The sequence below is a fragment of the Xenopus tropicalis genome, chromosome 8 (genome assembly GCF_000004195.4).
Source record: "Xenopus tropicalis strain Nigerian chromosome 8, UCB_Xtro_10.0, whole genome shotgun sequence".
Taxonomy (NCBI): domain Eukaryota; kingdom Metazoa; phylum Chordata; class Amphibia; order Anura; family Pipidae; genus Xenopus; species Xenopus tropicalis.
The window spans coordinates 96,681,714-96,703,754 of NC_030684.2; the positions used below are offsets into that span (position 1 = coordinate 96,681,714).

Below are 22,041 nucleotides of genomic sequence, written 5' to 3' on the forward strand. Positions count from 1 at the left end.
TGTTTTCACCATTTCCCCTACTATACTTATTATCTTACAAACAGGATTCTTTCCCAAATGTGCTTAGCCTGCTGCCACAAGTCTGGGCTGCATAGCCTAGAGGCATATTTGCAGTCCTCAAATGTTGCATTCTTTCTGTTGCCCTCTTGGTTGCACAGAATGTTAATCGAACATTCTTGGGGTGCAGGTAACTAAGATGGTATGGTATGGTCATAGCTGAGACATGCTCCTGCTTAAGTGCCATGGGTTATGCAACCTCAGGGGTCTATTTATTAACACTGGAGACAACCATCAGCAGTGGTATTGCCCATAGCAACCAATCAGATTTTTGCTTTTATTTTCCAGCTTGTAGGTGACTGGTCAAATCTACCTGCTGATTGGTTGCTATGGGCAGTATCACCAGTAATGCTTGTCTCCAGTGTTAATAAACACACAGTGCAGTGAGGAGTTGATTCAAGGGGACCTGTTACCCAGACATAAAAGCTGTAAAAAAAAAAAAGAAAAGAAAAGTTTTTTCATTCTGGAACATACATAAGATTTTGGGGTGATACAAAACTTGCTTTAATAGTGCCCACAAAATGGAGGCAGTCTACTTATTGTGATTGTGAATTCCAAGACTGAAGGAAACAAGATTTAAATAATTAATACAGTATAATAAGTAAAGTTTATTTTGCTCAGCTAAATGATGCCTTGGTTCTGCAAGGCATAGTTGCCACTAGAGATAGTGTGTATCTTTTCAACATGTAAAAACAGCTTCAGAGATCATACATATGAATTTTACATTTTTTAAATGGTGTCTGAGAAGCAAATCAGAAGGGGAGGGAGTAGTGACAACAGAATATATCTCTGTTCCCGCATGTTATAATTAGCATTTAAAACCCTTTCAATTGCTCTGGATTCAGAACTATTCAACTTTCTGACATTGTCAAGCAACGTGCCAAAGGTTTTTGTTAATAAACTTTTTGTATGTAACTAGTGACTCGTGCTAATATTTCTGTACATAATTATATCTTAAGTAGTGTAGCCATAGCAACCACTTTGCCCTCTTCTAATATATTGGTATTTTTTCCCTTAGGGAAATTAAATGAGTCCAGCTACACAGTGAGAGTTTGCGCTAAAAGATATACTGAATGCAATTTGCTCATAATTATGTGCTGGAGCACAACACAGCTAGCCGACAGTTATGTTTGTCCTGCTTTAACAATAAAAAAAAAATTGCAAAGGGCTTTATTTGAAACATCTGCTAATACGTCTTTTTTTTGACTAATTATTAAATCACTATTTCTTTTTAGGCAAAGCATTGTTTAATGCAAGAAATGAATTTAAGATTGGAGTAGTTCGGTTTCACCCAAATGATCATAATCTTTGTGTATGTGGTGGATTTTCTCCTGCGCTGAGAGCCTGGGATATGAGGACAGATAAGGTACAGTGGTTCCAACTGTTTATACATTGGCTTGCTTAATACATTCAATGGTGAGCTTGAGGAAATGAATTATTCTGGAAATAGTAATTTTCTTAGTGACATTTTATACTACACAGATCATCTTGACAATATGCTTTCATGGGGTTTGCAACATTCTCTGCAGGGTGTATAATTAAATATTAGGAGATATGAAGGCATGACAGCATGATCTTTCAGTGTGGTAGGATAATAGAATCTATGCAATGTGTATATATTACATAGTTACATAGTTAAATTGGGGTGAAAAAAGACCATTAAGTCCAGTCAAGTTCAATCTCCAAAAAAACCCCAGTGCACATATATACACATACTTACACAGACCTATCTACACACTTGCATAAATAAACTATGTACCAATACCTTTACTGACGGTAGATCACAATAACCTTGGATATTATGCTTGTTCAAGAAATCATCCAAGCCACTCATTAATAGAATTTGCCATCACAACATCAAACAAGCAGGGCATTCCACAACCTCACTGCCCTCGACGTAAAAAAAAGTTTTGTTCATCTTCTAAAGGGATGGTTTCTGATTTATTTATCTTTTCTATGGGAAAAAAGATCCCCTGATATCTGTCTATAATTTTGTCTAGTGCAGTTATACTTGCACGAGTAATCATGTCCCCTCACATTCATCTTTTTTCCAGAGAGAACAACTCCAACCTTGACAGTCTAACAACATAGTTTAAATGCTCTTTTAGTTTCATGTCTCTGCACTCTCTTCGGCTCGTTAATATCCTTCTTAAGGATTGGAGCCCAAAACGGCACTGCATACTCAAGGTTAGGCCTTACCAGAGACCTATAAAAAAGGCAAAATTATGTTTTTATCCCTTAAGTTAATGACATTTTCATGGAAGACAGCACTTTATTTGCTGTAGTAGCCATTGAATGATGCTGACTAGAATTACACAGCTTGTTATACACAAAAATCCCTATATCCTTATCAGACCATCCCAGATCAGTGTTCCAGCATACCCCCAACTCACTTCTATTTTGTAAATAACTAAAATTACTTTACTTGCCAGTGTTCTGCCCAGGTTTCCAACCAATGTAGTGAAATCACCCTGCAAAGTGGCAGACCATAGGCCCACCTCTCTGCAAATGATTTTTTTCTCCTGTACTTACTCAATTTTTTATTCTCTTTTCTTTATTTGCTATACTCTATTCTTCTATCTATTTAGCTTATTTGACTATATAAAAACAATTAATTAATTTGACTAAACAAAAAAATTAAACAGGCCAGTTGGTTAGAAACAGGTAGGCCAGTCCGGCACTGATATATACACACACACAAGGCTAACTAGGTTTCTCTGGGCTACTGCACCTTAGCAAACTTTGTACCTTTTATTACATACCCCATTTGTTTTGACATCACACACTGTACCATGGCAATATATGTAATTGTTAGTGATAAGCGAATCTGTCCCATTTCACCAAAATATTCTTGAAACATTCGCGAAACTGCAAAAAATTAGCAAAATACGGAAAAAGACGCACATCAAAAAAATTTTGCAGGCAATTATTTTTTTTTGAAGCACACAATTTTTTTTGTCTCGCGGCTAATTTTTCCACTGTGAATTCTTGCATCCGTTTCACAAGAAAAAACACCAGTGGTGAAATGCGGAAATTCACCGCGAATCCACGCCTGGTGAAAAATGTCCCTTATCGCTAGTAATTGTTAATTCCAATGACAAAAGATGATGAATGGGTAGTTTTCAGGTTGCAGTGCCGTTCTGCAGGAAGTGTCTCACCTGGCAGGGTATCAGGCCAGACTTGTGACTTCCACAAATATGTTCCTCATGCTCAACACGCAATGTGTTCAACACACTTACCAAATTTCATTACAAAGCACAGTATACATCAATGTAGAGTAAAGAGATGCAGCCTAGTTTGGATCTAGGAATACAATATAATTATGAATTAAAAAAAAAAAAACACTAAAATGAAATAGATGTTAATTAACCGTTTATTTCTTACAATTTTTATATATTTGATAAAGTTTAGTCAACAGCAACAGTAAGTTAGTGATCAAGTTTCTCAAACTAACATATGTAATTTGCTGATAGATTTCATGAGTCTAACTGCCTGGTCCCAGCAAAACCATACACAGTGCAATACTGACACATAGCGTGGCTGAGTTGTTTGGAGTAGGGGAAAAATGCTTGGTTGAGGAAGCACTCTAATCTAAAAACTATAAGAAAAATATATTAAACCTATTGTATGTAACCAAGGCTGTCTAGCTGGTGCTTTGTAAAACAGGAGTTAAGGTTACCAGTAGTTTGCTTGGCACAGGCTGGGTATTTCTGCTTTTGATTCATACTGCAAATAGATAGCAACAGGCTTCTACTGTCTATTTTCATTCTCTAAAAGATTAATATCTACAGGTGGAATTGTCTGTGGCAGGCAACATATTGGCTTTTTTCCTGTCACATCTACATAATATGCTGGGCCAAAATTGGTCTAATTAATCACCACACAATGCTGTGTCTTTACAGTAATTGTCCTTTAATGAAAATTGAATGCAGAGTGTTATGAGACTGACCCGTTTCAAACGTTGTAGCCTGGCGTAATTGGTATTCACTGAAGCAACTGCTAATTGATTTTATTATGGCTCTCTCTCTATAATGTCTCATCAGGTGGGAAAAAGGCTTACTAAACTATTTTATTCCTTTACCAAATATTTGAAATATGTCCTCTCTGTTACTTTAACTTTAGAATATACCCCCTGGAAATGAAACTCCTATTAAAAGTATATAACAGATGTACAATAAACAATATGCTATTCATAGAATTTAGTGTAGTTACCCCTCTTTATAGGTAAACAGTCATTTCCATACTCAAAAGGCTACTTTGTCAAAGGCCCTATATAGGGTACTGTTCCTTATTTACCTTGGGAGGTTCAATTAAAGCTATAGGCAATTTAATTTCTCGGCTAAACTTATAAAGCATGTTCATTGCTGTGCCTATGGCTTATTGTTTCTGGAAACAACAAATAATTATGGCTTTTTCTGTAGATGCTGCTCAGTGTTTAATTTGTAGATTATTGGTGTCTATTAAATTGCATGAGCCTATATAACAGAATTACAATTTGTGTGTTTCTTAAAGGAGAAGGAAAGGCTAGTAAAGAGTTAATCTCAAGCTGCAGGCATACCATCAGTTGTCTCAGTAGTGCCCTTAAGTCTCCCCATATTTCACCTGTTCAGATGATCAGAAGCCTCATAGGAAAAAAAAACTGGGTTCTGTAAAGAAAGTTCCCATAATGCCTCGCTCCTGCACAGACATGCAGACCAAGTGAACATGCTCAGTTAGTAAGACATCTGCTGATCTGCTGTAACTGTGTGATCTGGCAGCTTTGCTTAAATACATACCTACAGTGTACAAAGTCTTTATTGCATTGTGCTGCAATGGGACATCACAATCACGTCCTTTCAATTTCTGTTTTACATATTGCCCATAATATTATACTATTAAACACAACTATAGGGAGATTTATTTCTAAACTGTAGAGAAGAAAAACTGCATCCAGCAGAATGGACATAAATGGACTCCTTTGGTTTTCACGCTAAACAGCCAGCCTAGATAATCCTCTTAGTTTATGTGGTGTTTTATCAATGTCTTTCAAATGTTTTGGATTAGTTTCAGATAAATATTGATTGTAGTGTGTACAAAGCCCATAAATACATTAGACTACTATCTATTCCATACAAGATTAAAAGGCATACGTCATATCATCCTTATCTGGCCTGTTTAATGTTTATTTAGAATTAGGGTTTTATGGTTGCTAGATCGATATTGTTTAAGATGTCTTATTATAAAGTAAAATTAAAGGCCTGTATAGCTGTTTCCTGCAGGTTGTGTTGTGCAAGTCTGGTAAATATAAACCCTAAAGCAGCCAGTATGGTTTCAGCAGGGGCAGCATCAGGCCCCACTAACTTTATATAACGTCAGGATTCTGTGGCATTCCTGTCCTAGTCAAATGTTACTTTGACAACAGACTGAAATTCAAGTTAGACTTTGGCATTAATCATAAGAGAACAAGTGCACAATATATAAAGAGGTTCGTTATTTTAGGGCATATGGCATCTTGCTGTGCTGTAAAAGCTTAGGCACAGGACAGCACCGGACCTAACCATGCACCAACGATGCGGAAGTGACGTAACGTACTTCTACAAAGCCTTTTAATTAATGAAAAAACTTAAAATAGGAACCTAAAAATGGATAATGAGCATATTAACCACAGTCATGACAGTATAAAGACAAAATAAAAGTGTAATTACTATTAATAAAAGAAAACTTAAGCAACTATGCAATATACAACCATTACTAATTTGTGATGGTATTTAAATTATTTGTATATATATATATATATATAAGTGAATGAATGTCGGCACTCACAGGATTCTCACAAGGATGTATCACAGACAATATGGTTGAATGCAACTAGGTGAGGTTTATTGTCCTACGTTTCGGTTCTTTACTGGAACCTTCGTCAGGGAAGCAAAATTGTGTACAGAACATTGTTTAAATGCAGAACTTGGCGCCAAATAGCGCGTTGCTAGGCAACCAGACCGTCAATAAAATGTTCAAAAGTGGTGAAAGAGGCAAAGACAGAATAAAAATAGTAAGTTTGTAAACCTGTGCTTTGTGTCATTCATTAGCCATACTCACCCCATACTAAACGTAGCGATACCGAGTCAGAGTGAGTTCCGTGTGTGCGAGTATATCCTGAGAGCCGACCTGTCCGTCATACTCAGGCGCCGCCCCCGTAACCCCCTAGAGGTACTCCCTGGCAACCGCGCGTATATCACAGTGCTTGCACGTCCGAGCAGGGGACCATTGTAATGCACAGCTTATGCCGAAACATACCATTCCTCTTAGAGCTGCAGAGGCAGCATTGCACGATCGGTGCTAGTGACGGTAAAACACTGCTGGTATTACCCAGGGGTGTTAACCAGTCACATAGCTACCGTAGAGGGGTTATTCGGACGGTCCTTGATTGCACAGTGAGCGCGTGTGGAGCAAAGTTACGGGGGGTAGGCATCGCCCCCCGCGGGGCTGTCACTTGCGTATTAGTGAGCGGTAATGTTCAGGATCGTACACGTAACACAGCGGGGTGATACGGGGTGCACCTTCTACCCGTAAAGTACGAGACGAATTGGGGTACACCTGCTACCCATATTACAATTCGTAGGGAGGTTGAGACTGGGGTACACCTGCTACCCCAGGGGGGTGATCTGGCCAATAGACATCACAAGCAGAGCGGTTAAAGAAAGGGAGCAAGGAGAGTGTGAGAGGGAAGACAGAGATTATATACAAAGATATAGATATAACCAGTATCCCATTGTACACCGGGATATGGATTGCCATGATTATATATAGATGTGCAGAGTTGCACAGTGTAGCGTTACTAATAAGCATATAGATACATTTTGCCAAAAGACGTGAACGCCTAGCACATCTAAAGTGTCCCATGTGAGTCCCAATGACATGGAGAGAAGGGTTACAAATGAAATAACTAAACTTGTTAAATAAAACAGCCAAGCGGCAGAGTCTCATTCAGGCCTCTGGGGGTCACACAGTCAAGTTTATGGATCCACCTGGATTCCCTTTGTAAGAGTGCCTGGTCTCTGTTACCCCCTCGTGAAAGGGGGGGTTGGAAGTCAATTGCCATACATCTGAATGTAGGAAGAGAATGCTTCATTTTGAGGAAATGTCTGGCGACAGGCTGGTCAGCCTTACCTTCCTTAAGAGCCCTGCTAACTGCTGAGCGATGGTTCCCTATTCTTTCACGCAGTGTGGTAATGGTTTTGCCCACATAATATAGGCCACATGGGCAGGAGATAATGTAAATCACATAAACAGAGGTACAAGTTAATCTGTGGTTGATCTTGAACCGCTTTCCCGTGTGTGGGTGGGGGAAATTGGGTCCTGTGAGGAGGCATCTGCATGTAACGCAGTCAGGACACTTGAAACACCCCAGTTTCTTTTGTGATGACAACCAGTTTGTGGGGGAAGTGGAATGACCTTTGAAGTCAGTTCTGACCAAAAGATTCCGTAGAGTACTGTTCCTTTTATATCCCAACATTGGTTTCTTGGCTTGATATAGGGACAGAGTCTCATCTTGGTTGATCATTGCCCAGTTGTTCTGGATGCTTTTGGACAGTTGTGATGATGTAAAATTATACGTGGTTGTAAAGATTAATGGGGTCGACTGGGTCTTGTCCTTCTTATTCTTTTGTAGTAACCCCTCCTGTGTGTGGAGACGTGCTCTCTGGAGTTGTGGATCTAGTTGGTTCTTTGTATATCCCCGTTCCAGGAACCTGTTATACATTTCTCTAAGCTGAATTTCCGCAGTATCCGGTGAGCTATTATTTCGAATGACCCGTAGGAATTGGGAGAAGGGAATGCCCCTGATTGTAGCTGGAGGATGGTGACTGGACGCATGTAAAATGGAATTGCGATCCGTAGGTTTTCTAAAGAGTCTTGTGCCCAGGCACGAGTCAGTTTTAAAAATGTTCAAATCTAGAAAGTCCACGTGATCCTGATCGTAGTTCAGAGTAAGTTTGATGGGGCTATCAAGCTCGTTTAACTCACGATGGAACCTAAGCATATTTTCTTCCCCATCAGTCCAGATCATGAAAAGATCGTCAATATACCGAAAGTACACTAGAATCTGCTCACCCAGCAGGGGAAAAATATATTTGGACTCAAAGTCCTGCATATAGAGATTAGCATATGATGGTGCCAACGCACTACCCATTGCCGTGCCGGAAACCTGCAGGTAGTAGGAGTTCTCAAAGCGAAAATAGTTCCTGGTGAGTGTCAGTTCGAGGAGCCGTAGCAGAAATTCAGTGGGGGTGTCTGCAGGTGGATTTTTGGTCAGAGCCGTTCTGATGGCATTAATACCCTGTTCGTGTGGGATAATGGTATATAGGCTTTTAACATCCATTGTAACAAGGAGACTGTCAAGGGGAATGTCGCCCAGGGCTTTAAGTCTTTGAATTACATGTGTGGAGTCCCGTGTGTAAGATACCATAGACCTGACTAAGGGCTGTAAGTAAGAATCAATAAAGGTCGAGACAGGTTGATAAAGGGAACCCACGGCGGAGATAATTGGTCTCCCGGGGGGTGATGAGAGGGATTTGTGAACCTTTGGTAGGGTGTAGATGATAGGAATGCGAGGGTATTGAGTGGTCATGTACTGAGTAGAATCCTCAGTTAGCCAACCAGCGTTAAGGCCAGAGGACAAAATACCGTCCAGTTCTTTTTTGAATCTAGGGGTAGGGTCACACGGAAGGGCACTATATGTCCCGATATCGGCAAGTTGTCCCAATAACTCATCCCTATAATAGGAATAGTCTAATAGGACGATTGATCCACCTTTATCGGCGGGTCTGATTACCAGGTTCTTGTCGGCTTTGATACTTTTGATTGCTTGACGCTCAGCTACTGATAGGTTGGGGTGGGATCTAGTGTTATTGGCCATAGTTTTGGCTTCAAGGTTAAGTACCTTTCCAAACGTGCGTACTGCAGCAGGGGTGTTGGGTGGTTCGAAATTACTTTTGGCCCTAAATCGGGGACGGTCAGTGTCTTTAGAGTTTCTGAAGTGTTCTTTGAGTTTCAGTTTACGCTGAAACCTATAGATCTCAACTAAGGTATCAAAAGTATCGGGGATAGTGCTGGGTACAAAGGAAAGGCCTTTGGACAATAGTGATATTTCCCCCTGTGTAAGAATATGTTTACTAAGATTAAAGATTATGTTTTCCTCCCCTTGGGTGGTTTCCCCCTTATGTTTGTGGCCACCCCGTCTGGTCCGTCTTCGCCGTCTGATCCCTTCTGGGATCTGGTTTTTACTCCTAAAAAAGGCTTAGGATTGGGTTTACCTTCTAAAGTCGTGTCAGAACCGGTTGACTGGTCCGAGCTATCTACCGTAGTGAGTGCCCTGGGAAGTCTCTTACGTCTGAGTGGCTGACCCACTCGGCCCCCTTGTCTCAGGCCCAACAACCACCCGTATACCCTCTTGTTCTTAAAGAAAAGGGAACTTGATCTCCAGCTACACGGGGTTTTCTTGTCAAACTACCACAGACAAAGGCTGATTCCCAGGGGCTTCAGGATTAATAATATCCCTACCATCGGCCGTAACAACCCCGAGTTCTGCAGCAAATGGTGCGGTATCTTAAACCACTGTTCATTTGACCTAATCCTTTTGGTAGTAGAACAGGTGGGGAAAGAACTAGTGACAGTACGCACTGACATTGAACGCCTTGAAGCACAATACCTCGACTCTTTCAAGACCGACTCCTCCACCGACTGGCTTAATAAACTCCAGATTAATGTAGACAAATACAAACAGGATCTATCAAACTTTAAACAAAAAAAGCTACAAAAAGTGGCCGATGACTATAAGAACAAGAGGGTATACGGGTGGTTGTTGGGCCTGAGACAAGGGGGCCGAGTGGGTCAGCCACTCAGACGTAAGAGACTTCCCAGGGCACTCACTACGGTAGATAGCTCGGACCAGTCAACCGGTTCTGACACGACTTTAGAAGGTAAACCCAATCCTAAGCCTTTTTTAGGAGTAAAAACCAGATCCCAGAAGGGATCAGACGGCGAAGACGGACCAGACGGGGTGGCCACAAACATAAGGGGGAAACCACCCAAGGGGAGGAAAACATAATCTTTAATCTTAGTAAACATATTCTTACACAGGGGGAAATATCACTATTGTCCAAAGGCCTTTCCTTTGTACCCAGCACTATCCCCGATACTTTTGATACCTTAGTTGAGATCTATAGGTTTCAGCGTAAACTGAAACTCAAAGAACACTTCAGAAACTCTAAAGACACTGACCGTCCCCGATTTAGGGCCAAAAGTAATTTCGAACCACCCAACACCCCTGCTGCAGTACGCACGTTTGGAAAGGTACTTAACCTTGAAGCCAAAACTATGGCCAATAACACTAGATCCCACCCCAACCTATCAGTAGCTGAGCGTCAAGCAATCAAAAGTATCAAAGCCGACAAGAACCTGGTAATCAGACCCGCCGATAAAGGTGGATCAATCGTCCTATTAGACTATTCCTATTATAGGGATGAGTTATTGGGACAACTTGCCGATATCGGGACATATAGTGCCCTTCCGTGTGACCCTACCCCTAGATTCAAAAAAGAACTGGACGGTATTTTGTCCTCTGGCCTTAACGCTGGTTGGCTAACTGAGGATTCTACTCAGTACATGACCACTCAATACCCTCGCATTCCTATCATCTACACCCTACCAAAGGTTCACAAATCCCTCTCATCACCCCCCGGGAGACCAATTATCTCCGCCGTGGGTTCCCTTTATCAACCTGTCTCGACCTTTATTGATTCTTACTTACAGCCCTTAGTCAGGTCTATGGTATCTTACACACGGGACTCCACACATGTAATTCAAAGACTTAAAGCCCTGGGCGACATTCCCCTTGACAGTCTCCTTGTTACAATGGATGTTAAAAGCCTATATACCATTATCCCACACGAACAGGGTATTAATGCCATCAGAACGGCTCTGACCAAAAATCCACCTGCAGACACCCCCACTGAATTTCTGCTACGGCTCCTCGAACTGACACTCACCAGGAACTATTTTCGCTTTGAGAACTCCTACTACCTGCAGGTTTCCGGCACGGCAATGGGTAGTGCGTTGGCACCATCATATGCTAATCTCTATATGCAGGACTTTGAGTCCAAATATATTTTTCCCCTGCTGGGTGAGCAGATTCTAGTGTACTTTCGGTATATTGACGATCTTTTCATGATCTGGACTGATGGGGAAGAAAATATGCTTAGGTTCCATCGTGAGTTAAACGAGCTTGATAGCCCCATCAAACTTACTCTGAACTACGATCAGGATCACGTGGACTTTCTAGATTTGAACATTTTTAAAACTGACTCGTGCCTGGGCACAAGACTCTTTAGAAAACCTACGGATCGCAATTCCATTTTACATGCGTCCAGTCACCATCCTCCAGCTACAATCAGGGGCATTCCCTTCTCCCAATTCCTACGGGTCATTCGAAATAATAGCTCACCGGATACTGCGGAAATTCAGCTTAGAGAAATGTATAACAGGTTCCTGGAACGGGGATATACAAAGAACCAACTAGATCCACAACTCCAGAGAGCACGTCTCCACACACAGGAGGGGTTACTACAAAAGAATAAGAAGGACAAGACCCAGTCGACCCCATTAATCTTTACAACCACGTATAATTTTACATCATCACAACTGTCCAAAAGCATCCAGAACAACTGGGCAATGATCAACCAAGATGAGACTCTGTCCCTATATCAAGCCAAGAAACCAATGTTGGGATATAAAAGGAACAGTACTCTACGGAATCTTTTGGTCAGAACTGACTTCAAAGGTCATTCCACTTCCCCCACAAACTGGTTGTCATCACAAAAGAAACTGGGGTGTTTCAAGTGTCCTGACTGCGTTACATGCAGATGCCTCCTCACAGGACCCAATTTCCCCCACCCACACACGGGAAAGCGGTTCAAGATCAACCACAGATTAACTTGTACCTCTGTTTATGTGATTTACATTATCTCCTGCCCATGTGGCCTATATTATGTGGGCAAAACCATTACCACACTGCGTGAAAGAATAGGGAACCATCGCTCAGCAGTTAGCAGGGCTCTTAAGGAAGGTAAGGCTGACCAGCCTGTCGCCAGACATTTCCTCAAAATGAAGCATTCTCTTCCTACATTCAGATGTATGGCAATTGACTTCCAACCCCCCCTTTCACGAGGGGGTAACAGAGACCAGGCACTCTTACAAAGGGAATCCAGGTGGATCCATAAACTTGACTGTGTGACCCCCAGAGGCCTGAATGAGACTCTGCCGCTTGGCTGTTTTATTTAACAAGTTTAGTTATTTCATTTGTAACCCTTCTCTCCATGTCATTGGGACTCACATGGGACACTTTAGATGTGCTAGGCGTTCACGTCTTTTGGCAAAATGTATCTATATGCTTATTAGTAACGCTACACTGTGCAACTCTGCACATCTATATATAATCATGGCAATCCATATCCCGGTGTACAATGGGATACTGGTTATATCTATATCTTTGTATATAATCTCTGTCTTCCCTCTCACACTCTCCTTGCTCCCTTTCTTTAACCGCTCTGCTTGTGATGTCTATTGGCCAGATCACCCCCCTGGGGTAGCAGGTGTACCCCAGTCTCAACCTCCCTACGAATTGTAATATGGGTAGCAGGTGTACCCCAATTCGTCTCGTACTTTACGGGTAGAAGGTGCACCCCGTATCACCCCGCTGTGTTACGTGTACGATCCTGAACATTACCGCTCACTAATACGCAAGTGACAGCCCCGCGGGGGGCGATGCCTACCCCCCGTAACTTTGCTCCACACGCGCTCACTGTGCAATCAAGGACCGTCCGAATAACCCCTCTACGGTAGCTATGTGACTGGTTAACACCCCTGGGTAATACCAGCAGTGTTTTACCGTCACTAGCACCGATCGTGCAATGCTGCCTCTGCAGCTCTAAGAGGAATGGTATGTTTCGGCATAAGCTGTGCATTACAATGGTCCCCTGCTCGGACGTGCAAGCACTGTGATATACGCGCGGTTGCCAGGGAGTACCTCTAGGGGGTTACGGGGGCGGCGCCTGAGTATGACGGACAGGTCGGCTCTCAGGATATACTCGCACACACGGAACTCACTCTGACTCGGTATCGCTACGTTTAGTATGGGGTGAGTATGGCTAATGAATGACACAAAGCACAGGTTTACAAACTTACTATTTTTATTCTGTCTTTGCCTCTTTCACCACTTTTGAACATTTTATTGACGGTCTGGTTGCCTAGCAACGCGCTATTTGGCGCCAAGTTCTGCATTTAAACAATGTTCTGTACACAATTTTGCTTCCCTGACGAAGGTTCCAGTAAAGAACCGAAACGTAGGACAATAAACCTCACCTAGTTGCATTCAACCATATTGTCTGTGATACATCCTTGTGAGAATCCTGTGAGTGCCGACATTCATTCACTTATCTACATTTTGCGGCTCTGGCACCCAGGTATTGTACCTAAAGTTTGGTGTGCTCCCCACTCTGCAATCTATATATATATATATATATATAATGTAACCCCTGAAGTGCCAGTACAATTGTTATAGGAAATGGCTAATCAGCATATTAGCACCGGATGTGCCAGTATAATAATGACTGTAGAAATGGCAAATGAGCACTCCATTAACTCCAGGCATGCCAGTAAGATGCATGCAGAAATGGATAGATTGAAAGCATGCCCTCACCTAGAAGCCTTTCTGAGACATTTGCAATCAGTGATCCCTTTGGAGCTCAGTGGTAGAGCAAGGGACTATCAAGGACAGCAATATCCAGAGGGCACTGGTTCAAGACCGGCTCATTGGTGATCCCCCTCCCTTCCTTTATTTTTTTTTTTTTAACCCCCCTGGTGCAAAAATAATGCCTCCCTGGCCAACAAAATGAATGCTTGATACCAAAGTTATTAATAGGAAAGAAAGAAAATAATATAGGAAGGCTTGTATTTCTTTTCTAGAATTGTTGCCAACCCTAGCCCTTACACATGTTTGTATCCACATTTGCCCTGTGCTGTGTTGGTATTTTTTCTAACCCAGCATGCCTAGTCATAAAACAGGACTGGGAGACAAGATTTTCTCAGAAAGACTGAGTTATTTATTAGTCATACAAAATACAAGTCTTGTGGAAGCAGTCTCCATAGCACACCAACCGAGGCGACAGTGATACAAGAGACTTCAAAACAATACAGTAACAGTCTGTACTTTTATAACCTTTCATATGATGTTTTCTATCAGAAGCATAATATTCAGTTATTTCCATATAAGGCAATTTATAGGCAGACCTGTTGCAGAGCTGCTTTTATTGCATGTAAAGTAAATTGGATGGATTTTTTAGACATGTCCCTGAATTTTCAAGTGAACGGGTAACCATTTTTTTTCCTTTTAATTAATAAAAAAAGGAAAAACGCACCCCCCCCCCCCCCCAAAACTTGAAATAAATACGCCCCTGGTAATATGCCTATTGATGATGGTTAGGATGGGAACCCTGGAGTTACTGTCTGGTCAGGGGTTGGCGGTAGCTCCAGACTTCCCTGTGTCATTAGGTGCAGCAGCACTCGATTCATAGCAAAAGGCAGGTAGGGCTGAGTGACACCAAGCACAACTATACAGAAGGAGCACAAGTACTTTTTAAGGGGCCGCACTTGTGGTCTTAAATGACCACTTGTTTGTTTCTATGAAGAACAGTTTTAGCATAGTGGAAAGGAGCTTCACTAACAAGGTAGGATATATAATGTATATGCTACTGCAGAGTAATTTTGTCTTCCAGTTGACTGAAATTTCATTAAAAAAACATTCTCCCTGATGTTAATTTTATTACAGTTCTCAGGGTTCTTTCACAATGTGTACAATATGTATGTTCATTCTTATGTATTTATCAAGTGCCAACATATTCTTAAGCAAAGAACAGTAAATTGGTTATATCACCCATCTTTCATATCAGTTCTAAGCCATGCATGCTAAAGCCTTCAAACTTTTCATTCCAAACTCTTCAAACCAATCACTGTCGTACATTGTGTTTCACTGTACAATTGGTATTAAAATATCTGATGCAATTACTTGCACTATAAATGGATGGATTGTGCCTAAAAAGAACAAAAAAGACAGATGCAACACAGTGTGTTTAAAAAATTGCCAGTTACACTTCAGTACCTCTCAGTGCCGTTTTGCATTCTGGCTCCAAGAAACAGCCCTTGTGGAAAATGGAGCAGTAATACATCTGTCAGGCCTCTGCTGGAAAGTATTTGGCAAATGCCTTTTTGGAAATATCTATTACGGGATGCTGAGATGCATTGTTAGGCTGGCATTTAAACCTGCACAGGCAACAATGTACGATCAAACTGAGAGCTGTCTTTGGAATGATGCAACAAATGGCTTGGTATTGATTAATATCCTTTCTCCTCTATTCTTCAAGATACTCTGTTATGATATCAAGCTGAAGCAAAGTGGCAGAACAGAAGTTTTGGAAGAAATCCCACCCATAGCTAGGCATCTAGTAATGACTAGACAATAAGATGTTGGCTCTTTTTCTAATTCCTGTCATTAGTGTGAAAGCACAGTATTTAGCTTGGTTGGTTCTAAGGGATCTATTAAATGTGAAACATTAGTAGATGTTTATTTTATTTCTACAAGGGGTATATTTTTTTTTTCTTTGTTGGCAACTTTTATTTCATTGTGGCCTAAGGCAAGGCTGACCTAAGTGCAGCTGGAGGCCAGGTGAAGGTTATGTGTGTTACTCTCTTCCATAGTTCTATAACACATTATACAACAGCTGTAAGAGGAAATGCAATAAAGGATGTCAACTGAAAAATGGAAAATTGTTGAACTGAAGAGAGAACTTTTATTAAATGTTGTCTTTCAGATCTTATTTGAATACTTCATTGGTTTAAGTTGAATATGCACATGGTGTTTTATATATAATGTGAATAGGAATTGTCCCTTAAATGTGTGCATGTGTATTTCTGGTTGGCAATGATTAGCCTTATAAAGATTCAAATAATATAAATCTGTTCATCTAGGTAGATAGATAGATAGATAGATGGATGGGTGTACTGTTCTAGTCTTAAAAGTGTGATATTCTAAGACACTATTCAGTTCTTAATTTATAAAAATCATATTGTTTTGAAATTATTTTGGGGCTGAAAATTGGGGTTTGAAATTTTAACTGCTATTTATATAAATATAAGCCCTCAAAACTAATAAATTAAATGTAATTAAATGTGAACATGCTTTGAGTGCTCTTTAAAGGACAGTGAAAGTTTAATACAAATTAAAAGTAAGTCTAAAGGCATTCTTTTTAAGTACTTACTGCATATCTAAATTCCCTGATCCCTGCTTGCTTCTCTGAGATATGGTGCACCAACAAATGTATTTGTTTAGCTGTATTACTGGCGTGTAGGCAGCCATCGCAGGTCATTGTGCCTGATCGAGAGCTTTCTGAAAAAGCCAGCAACATACAATAGAATTACTTTTAGATAAGCTATTGTTTCTCCTACTAAATATAACCAAAGGAGTCATGAATTGAGTAAGCTGGACATGGATTTTTAACATTGAGTGCTGTTATCATATGCACCACTAGGTGGGGCATGGGAGCATTTTTTACCATTTGAAATACAAAGGACCTCCAGGCCCCCCTGATGCTCACATCCCCCACTCGCACCTTCGTCATTAGCACCTCATTCCCCCAGCCACCCTCATTCCATCTCACCCATCTGTTGTTGCTCATAGCTTCCTCCTGCCGGCTCTGCTCTAGCACACTTACACTGGGGACTGGGTGGGAGATTCATATGCCTGTCAAATCTCCTGCCCAATCTCCAGTGTAGATGCGGCCAGTGGGCAGCATGCCACCCCCCGATCTTTGCCACCCTAGGTCTGGGCCTTTGTGGCCTGCCCACAAATCCATTCCTGCACATGTGGTTTTAGCCAATCACAGGACACTCAAACATGTATAACAGTTCTGGCACTGGCAGAAGATTTCATTAATTTCATTTATCCTGTAACTTCATGGCCACATGTAAAGCATTCCAGGACTCCCCAGTGATTTCACCAAATCAAAGGCCTGAGCAGCACCAAGTGCAGCAAGGCTCAATGTTTGGCTTGTATAATTTCCAGGTAACTTTTCATAATTATTGTGGTGAAATGAGACCTGTCTAGACAGGTGTATACTATTAAGGATCACTGCAGAAAGTCTGGGGGCTTGTACTTTGGCTTTAGCCGGAAGCGCTTGTTTGTATCTGTGAGGGTTCTTTTATTAATATTTTATAGATTACCCATTAAAAGAAGAGTAATGAGGTAGGTACTGTTTGATGACTGAGAGAAAGAGCAGCTGTCATTGTTTGCTTATACTTGGTAAAGAATGACTTATTATTTAAACTGCAGTATAAAGATAACCATCTACTACAGTAAGGACCAAGTCGTGTTTCTATGGTAACTGTTTGTGCACATTAGGGTCACAGAATAGAACTGTGTTTTAGTTAAATCATGTGAAGTAATTGTTTAGAGTTATGAGCCTTCTGTAAACCCTTGGAGCTTCAATTTTTGACCTTATTATCCATAGCATTTCCATCTGTCACAGTAATTAAATTTGCCATTAAAATCTACCAAATAAGGTACAGGGAGTTAATTCACAGTGCCAGTGACTCCTCTTTCGCTATCAGTATGCAAAGTTTATTTTGTTATGCTTCCTTTAGTTTGCTGTATTAATCAGAACTGCAAACTGTTTTAGAAATGAATGTTTTGGAACAAAGTGCTGTAACTATTTATTACTTTTTCCCCTGCATTCTCTGTCAGGTAATGTTTTTCAGCTATAAATAAAATATTTAAAGAAGAATAAATAATGAAGTTTATATTTTTGATTATCATTTTAATTTCTTCTAAAATGTAATTTTGATTTGGTTCTAGAAGACCCTTTTATAGGGTCTTGTTTGAGTTTAGACATTACTGCTTTTTATAGACAAGGTTAGCTGATCACATGACAACTTTTCTATAATGGCTTTTTTATTTTTTATCTTTGTCCTTGTTTTTGTCACCAGTTGTTTAATTTTTGGAAAAGAACCATTGAAGTTGCCTGGAAAAAAATGTTAACAGATGGCATTCACTTCTTGGCTGCTTAGGCAGAATGTTTCTTTTTTTTCTTGGCAATATTTAGAACCACCAGATGTTTTGATGTGCCACATACATTTTTGTGTTCATCAAAGCTGCACCACTCTATTTGCATTAGTGTTACTTGTGCCTTTTTGACTTAGGTAGGTGAATGGCCTATGGCCTACCTTATGGCCTTGCCTTGTTCATTGATATAAGTTAATAAAGCTCAATGATCAGCAATACAAAAGGAATGCTGCAGCTTTTGTGGATAGGGACATTAGTGCCATGCATAGCAAGGGATCAGTTCTGTTGAACCCCTCTACAACAGGATTGTTTTGGAGTGGCTACAGCATTCCACCCTCTGTAGGGCAGATTTTTCAGAGCTCCAGAAAAAGCAGCTTTATAAACGTTTTACCTTAGTTTACTAAAAGAATAGACTTCAGTTTCCACATCCCCTTCCATGTCATATACAGGTATGGGATCCCTTATCTGGAAACCCGTTATCCAGAAAGGCCATCTGCCATAGACTCCATTATAAGCAAATAATTCAAATTTTTAAAAATAATTTCCCTTTTCTCTATAATAGTAAAACAGAACCTTTTACTTGATCCTAACTAAGGTATAATTAATCCTTATTGGAGGCAAAACAAGCCTATTAGGTTTATTTAATATTTAAATGATTTTAAGCAGACTTAAGTTATGGAGAAAGATCCCTTATCCAGAAAACCCCAGATCCCATACCTGTATATAAACAAAACATGCTGTCTGACCAGAATAATTGTCAATATTCTACCGTTTAAACTAAATGTTAAGAAAAATAAAGTTAATGGAATTCCTTCTCATAAAGCTGCATTTTTTGCTTACAGTATGTTATGGAGGAATATTATTATCCTATATACATGTTAAGAAAAAATTGCATTAATAATGTAGGTACTACATTTCACCAGTGCTACAGGTAACTGTATTGGTGAAATTACATAAATAAACTCCTCACTTTTTACCCAGGTATACTAAAGTGTGTAGTTCAGTTCTTGAAAGAAAGAGAAAAATAACAGTACTGCCAGAGGTATAGTTATTGTGGGTATCCTCACAGCACCGCAGGTAGATCAGTATATAGGAAAGAATATATGATCAGAATTTTCTGTTCACTTTCTAATTTACTAATACTAATTTTGAAAAATGATCACCACCTGCTGCCACAACTCTATTTACCCCTGTGAGCTAGCACCATCCAAAGAAGGCTTGAAGGAGCCCACAGTACTTGTTGGATTTGGTGAGAGCTGTAAGGTGCTCTCAGTACTGCACCTATATTGGTGCAATGTGAGATAGAAATACATTTTTAAAAGTGACCCTTAGGGGCAGATTCATTAGTGCAAATTATGCGTACAATTTGTGACAATTAGCATTAAAAATAAAAATTCCAAAACTTTCGTACTCGTTGCGACAAATACGATTTTGTTGCACAAATTGTGGCAAAGTACAAAAAAGTTGCACAGAAAATACTCACAGTTCTAAAATTTTGAAAAAATACAAATTTTTTGTAATCATACATTGATGAATGTGCCCCTAAGGGGCTGATTTACTAACCCACGAATCCGACCCGAATTGGAAAAGTTCTGACTTGAAAACGAACATTTTGCGACTTTTTCGTATGTTTTGCGATTTTTTCGGATTCTGTACGAATTTTTCGGATCCAATGCGATTTTTGCGTAAAAACGCGAGTTTTTCGTATCCATTACGAAAGTTGCGTAAAAAGTTGCGCATTTTTCGTAGCGTTAAAACTTACGCGAAAAGTTGCGCATTTTTCGTAGCGTTAAAACTTAACGCTACGAAAAATGCGCAACTTTTCGCGTAAGTTTTAACGCTACGCAAAATGCGCAACTTTTTACGCAGCTTTCGTAATGGATAGGAAAACTCGCGTTTTTACGCAAAAATCGTATTGGATCCGAAAAATTCGTAAAGAATCCGAAAAAATCGCAAAACATACGAAAAAATCGCAAAGTACCGATCATTACGAAAAAAACGCAATCGGACTCCATTCGACCCGTTCGTGGGTAAGTAAATCAGCCCCTAAGTGTTATATATTTTACTCCGATTTTACTGTCTAAATTTCAAAATAATATGACTTTGCTGGAAACCAGTTGTCAGCAGGAATTCAGTATGCGCTTCAGCACTAATCCTTAACTAAATATGTCGAGGAGCATCCCACTCTGGTTATCATATTATCCATATTATCTACCAGGGTTATTACTTTCCATTTTTTCAAAGAAATGTACTTGATAAGCAAAACAGTATAACTGAAAAAGCTATAGTATCATAATTCAGTCTATCACAGGGGGCAATAGTAAGCCAGGAAATTACTAACAGGACTGGAAATTAACGCTAACCTTCGACATTTGACCTTCAAATGAATATTTTACTTCTGAAGCTTCATATGCTAGAAGGCATCTTCGCTGACCTGAAATTACTGTGGAATCAATATCCGTCCATTTAATTATTTGCTTACATGGGATTGGCTACAAAGCAATTATTGAATCTATTTATAGGATTCTCTAGATGAACTTAACCTTTTGTTGCTGAAGTTGAAAGCCATATTTTGGCATTTGTACAGTCCTTTTCAACTAATCGTAATGACCCTCGTGAGGAAGAAGCGGGATAAGCAGAACAGCATTAATTAATGAGAATGGCAATTTTTTTTTATTTAAAGGCTGCTTCAGAGATTCATTATTTACTGGTGAATAGGTTTATATTGCTCATTCTTACAATATTCTTCCTATAAAATCAGTAGAGTGAAAACAGTTGTGATAAAACAAGAAACATTGGTCTTGGTAGATTAGCCATATTTGTGGAGTAAAAGCAGGTAACATGGATGTAACCTTTTCTTTCAAAGAGCAAATTGTTATAATTTGATGAATTCTACCAAACACACACAATATTATTATTTCAATAATTTTGAAGTGCCAGTATATTCCTCAGCACTGTACAATAAGGGTACATAAATTACATACAGAAAAACAGCGGTATACAATCTAAAGGTGCAGGGATAAGTGAGACACAAGGGATAGAAATATATGGCTGCTTGGGGAAGTTAATGTAATAAAGTGGTTAGATAATAATTCGTTCCTCATTGTAATTGAGGTTAGCAAATAGGAAATAGGGGCTTTTGTATGAGAGCTGCTAGAGGTTAATAGGTTAGTGTGAAGGCTTGATGGAAGTGATTCCTTTTAGTGAAACATTTGAACTTCTGCAGAGTAAGAGAATGTCTGAGGTTGTGTGATTATGAATTCTACAGGTATAGCTCTGCCCTGCTGAAGTGAGGAGGTTACTAAAGTCATAGGGGGAAGAATTAGGTCTATTTAGAGAGTGTAACGTGATAACATTACATAGTTAAGTTGGGTTGAAGATGGTAAAATTGTAGATTTTAAACCTCTAACCCCCAAATGTATACATACAGACTACCTATTAGTAGGGATGCACCAAATCCCGGATTCGGTTCAGGATGCGGGCCGAATCCAGACTTTTTTTGAAGTATTTAGTTTCGGCCAAATCCACGGCCCCAGCCGAACCGAATTCAAATCCTAATTAGCATATACTAATTAGCATTCGGAAGCGTTAAATGTTAGGGGGGGGGGGAATTTCCGCTCACTACATAGCATATGCTAATTAGGATTCGGATTCGGTTGGAGATTCGGGCCAAACCCAAAAAAGTGGGTTCGGTGCATCCCTACTTAATATACCTATTATATATTATATATCGCTTTTGTTTTAATATCCACCAAGATATCATATCCTGCTCAGCCAGTCTGCTTAAATATTGCACATTTGCAACAAATGTATCATAATCTGTTTACTTTTTCTTTGAC

The 22,041-nt window shown here is 40.0% G+C and overlaps 1 protein-coding gene across 2 annotated transcripts in view; it reads left to right on the plus strand.

Annotated features, from left to right (window-relative positions):
- The window catches only part of wdr25 (WD repeat domain 25), an 80,502-nt gene that overhangs the window by 44,430 nt on the left and 14,031 nt on the right, over window positions 1-22,041 (plus strand). Inside the window, exon 4 of one of the 2 annotated variants that reach the window (XM_002936588.5) lies at window positions 1,293-1,423. The exons of the other annotated variant lie outside the window; for it this stretch is intronic. Coding sequence (XP_002936634.1) covers window positions 1,293-1,423 — 131 coding nt within the window. The remainder of the gene's footprint in view (window positions 1-1,292; window positions 1,424-22,041) is intronic. 2 annotated transcript variants of the gene reach the window in all.